This window comes from Hordeum vulgare, chromosome 2H, assembly GCF_904849725.1.
Source record: "Hordeum vulgare subsp. vulgare chromosome 2H, MorexV3_pseudomolecules_assembly, whole genome shotgun sequence".
Taxonomy (NCBI): domain Eukaryota; kingdom Viridiplantae; phylum Streptophyta; class Magnoliopsida; order Poales; family Poaceae; genus Hordeum; species Hordeum vulgare.
In genome coordinates, this window is record NC_058519.1 from 15,403,908 (window position 1) to 15,406,715 (window position 2,808).

A 2,808-nucleotide genomic window follows, 5' to 3' on the forward strand; every position below is an offset into this window, starting at 1 on the left:
TCACACACTGCTCGATCCCCATCTATCTTCTCACTAGGTCAGATAGCCACATGGCTAGTGGGCCAGGATCATATGGGCCACACATACAACACTCCTCCTCAAGAGGGATGATAGATATCTATCATTTCCATCTTGTCACACATCAGATTGTATTCTTTAGCTTTCAATACTTTATTCAAGCAGTCTGCAATCTGTTGCTCATAACTCACATGCTCAATCTTCATGATCCCAGCGTCAAGTTTTTTTTTGAAAAAGAATCTGTCTATTTCAACATGCTTGGTTCTATCATCCTGCAGCTGAATTGTGCGCTATGTTGATTGCTGATTTGTTATCACATCACACCACACATTCATACAACTAGTCTTCCATATCTTTAATTCTTCTAATAAATTTTTGATCCACAACATCTCACTTAGCCCTTGAGCCATAGCTCTATATCTGGCCTTGGCAGTCGACCTAGACACAGCAACATGTTTCTTACTAAACAGCGATAATATCTAATAAGAGTTGTTCAAACTCTACCAAGCCATCACCATAAATTCACTGGGTTGCTCCCAAGTTCAGGAGCAAAATTAACTAACAATACTTATGCTCCAAGATTCAGCAGGTACCATGTTAATTGCAGAAACTAGTTTACTGAGTCAAGGAATCGTATCAGTAATCAACTAACTAAGGAATCGTATCAGTAATAATCATGTAAAAAAAAGGAGTAGGTAGATACTATTTTTATCAGGAGATGGAACATGCATGGAAATCATGTGCACCTATTTTTGCCTGTGGAAAAAGAGCTAACAATAGTGCGGGCTAATTAATCATGGGCGTCTCATGATATATCTATATACAGGAGCCTTGGCCCTCCTGGAGGTCACCCGGTTGCCCCTCGCTCCGCCGGTGGCCGGATAGCTGCAGGAGGAAGAGGTCCATTCACTTCCGATCGAGCCCGCCGGCTGGTAAGAGGTCGCCAGAAGCCGGCATGGAGACCGGAACCACCCCCTGGTCCACGGGCCTGTTCGACTGCGCCGAGGACCACGGAGTATGCTTGCTGGGGTGGTGCTGCCCGTGCATCGTGGTGGGTCGGGTGGCGGAGATCCTGGACAAGGGGGCGACGTCGAGTGGCTCTGCCGCATGCCTGTATGTGGTAATTGGGGTGCTGACGGCGTGGGAGTGCCAGTGGATCTACTCCTGCGTCAACCGCACCAAGATGCGCGCCCAGTACGGGCTCCAGGAGAATCCCTGCCCAGACTGCTGCGTCCACTTCTGGCTCGAGTCCTGCGCCATCTGCCAGGAGTACCGCGAGCTCCGCAACCGGGGCTTCGTCATGGACATCGGGTGGGAGGCCAACTTGGAGCTCCAGAAGCAGCAGGGCCGCGTCGAAGGCTCCACCGTGCCGCCCGCCATGCAGCACATGATATAAGAGACACGTTCATCATTGGTCGGTATATATATATATATATATATATTGGTGGTGCTAGCTAGCTTAGCTATTACCTGTTGGATTGGATCCGTGCTTAGTCTTTGCAGATAGCAAATCACATATGGCCGTATGCATCATTCGATGCAGAGGCCGGGGCTCGACCTCCTTTTCTAAAAAAAGATAGCAAATCACAACGGTTGTGCTTGGTTTACTTCATCCATTTAATAGGCAGGCATCCTTGTTACTCCTACAAGGTTTCAGGTTTTCATGCTTCTAAGTGTTAACCATCATGTACTATCATTCACAGTGACGTATGATGTAAATTTTGTGTTGCATCCATCTTTAATTCACCACGTTGCTTGGGTAGGAATATAAGAGTCGGTATTTAAGAGGGGATTGGGACGAGAACATATACTAGCCTAATTGTAGTCCTGCATGGACGGAGACATGAATATATATGAACTAAAGACAAGAACAAGCAGTTTGCATAGGATAGTGGATTCTTATAGCACGGGCTTTCGGACACCCCTTATCCTTACCCTTCAATATTGCTTTGAGTTCCGTACTATACAACTATAACTTACAGCATCATATTTTCTCTTTTTTGCTTCTTCTAAATAAGACAACATCTAAACTTCAAACTTTGCAAGACATCAAAACATTTTAACTAGAATGTGGGAAATAACTTTCAGATATTTCAGTCCAACATAAATGTACAAAATGAGATTTTTTTGAGTAAAAATATTATTTTCAGTATTTATGTTTCATGAAACAATCTGAAAGTTTTTTCACAAATTCTAGTTAGAATCTTTCATTGTCCTCCAAAGTTTGAAGTTGCTTTGGTGAGAACGTAGTATCCACGATTCAACTGCGAAAAGTTCACTGCATGGTCAACCATGATGGATTGGGCGCTCGAGGCCAGTGTACTCTGGGAAGCCGTCGGTCCTAGAGGAGATGAGTACCTAAAGGATGGTTCTTTGGATCTTGGAGGCTTGTCGTCTTTCTTTAGCCTATGTTCGCAGAGAGCATCATCTCCATACAGGATATTGGCAGAGGGCTGCGCAACGTGAGATAGAATTCCTTCATTGGTGGCTTTGTCAGAGTTGCCCTGCAAGGGTTCCATAGAAACGATGAACATCATCGGAGAAAGATGGTCGCGCTGCCTGAGACACATGTGGTGTTGAAAAGGTTTGTCCCGACAGGCTTGAGACCCCATGTGGATGTGTGCATACTCAAGGTCTCGACAGGCTTTTGATGCCGAGAGCATTTCGCATCATCTTGCTGTGTTAAGAAGCGACATCTTATTTAACCATCGTCTCTTTCAAGTCATTTTTAAGACAACTCTTTTCTACATTGATTGCTAACCCTAATTGGATAAAATAATTCTTGGAGCC

The 2,808-nt window shown here is 44.8% G+C and overlaps 1 protein-coding gene across 1 annotated transcript; it reads left to right on the forward strand.

Annotated features, from left to right (window-relative positions):
* Positions 1 to 865: 865 nt before the first annotated feature.
* On the forward strand, positions 866 to 1,855 carry LOC123429208 (cell number regulator 2-like). The gene has a single exon (XM_045113262.1). The coding sequence runs from the start codon at positions 974 to 976 to the stop codon at positions 1,412 to 1,414; it is 441 nt and encodes a 146-aa protein (XP_044969197.1). The 5' UTR covers positions 866 to 973; the 3' UTR covers positions 1,415 to 1,855.
* Positions 1,856 to 2,808: the final 953 nt, after the last annotated feature.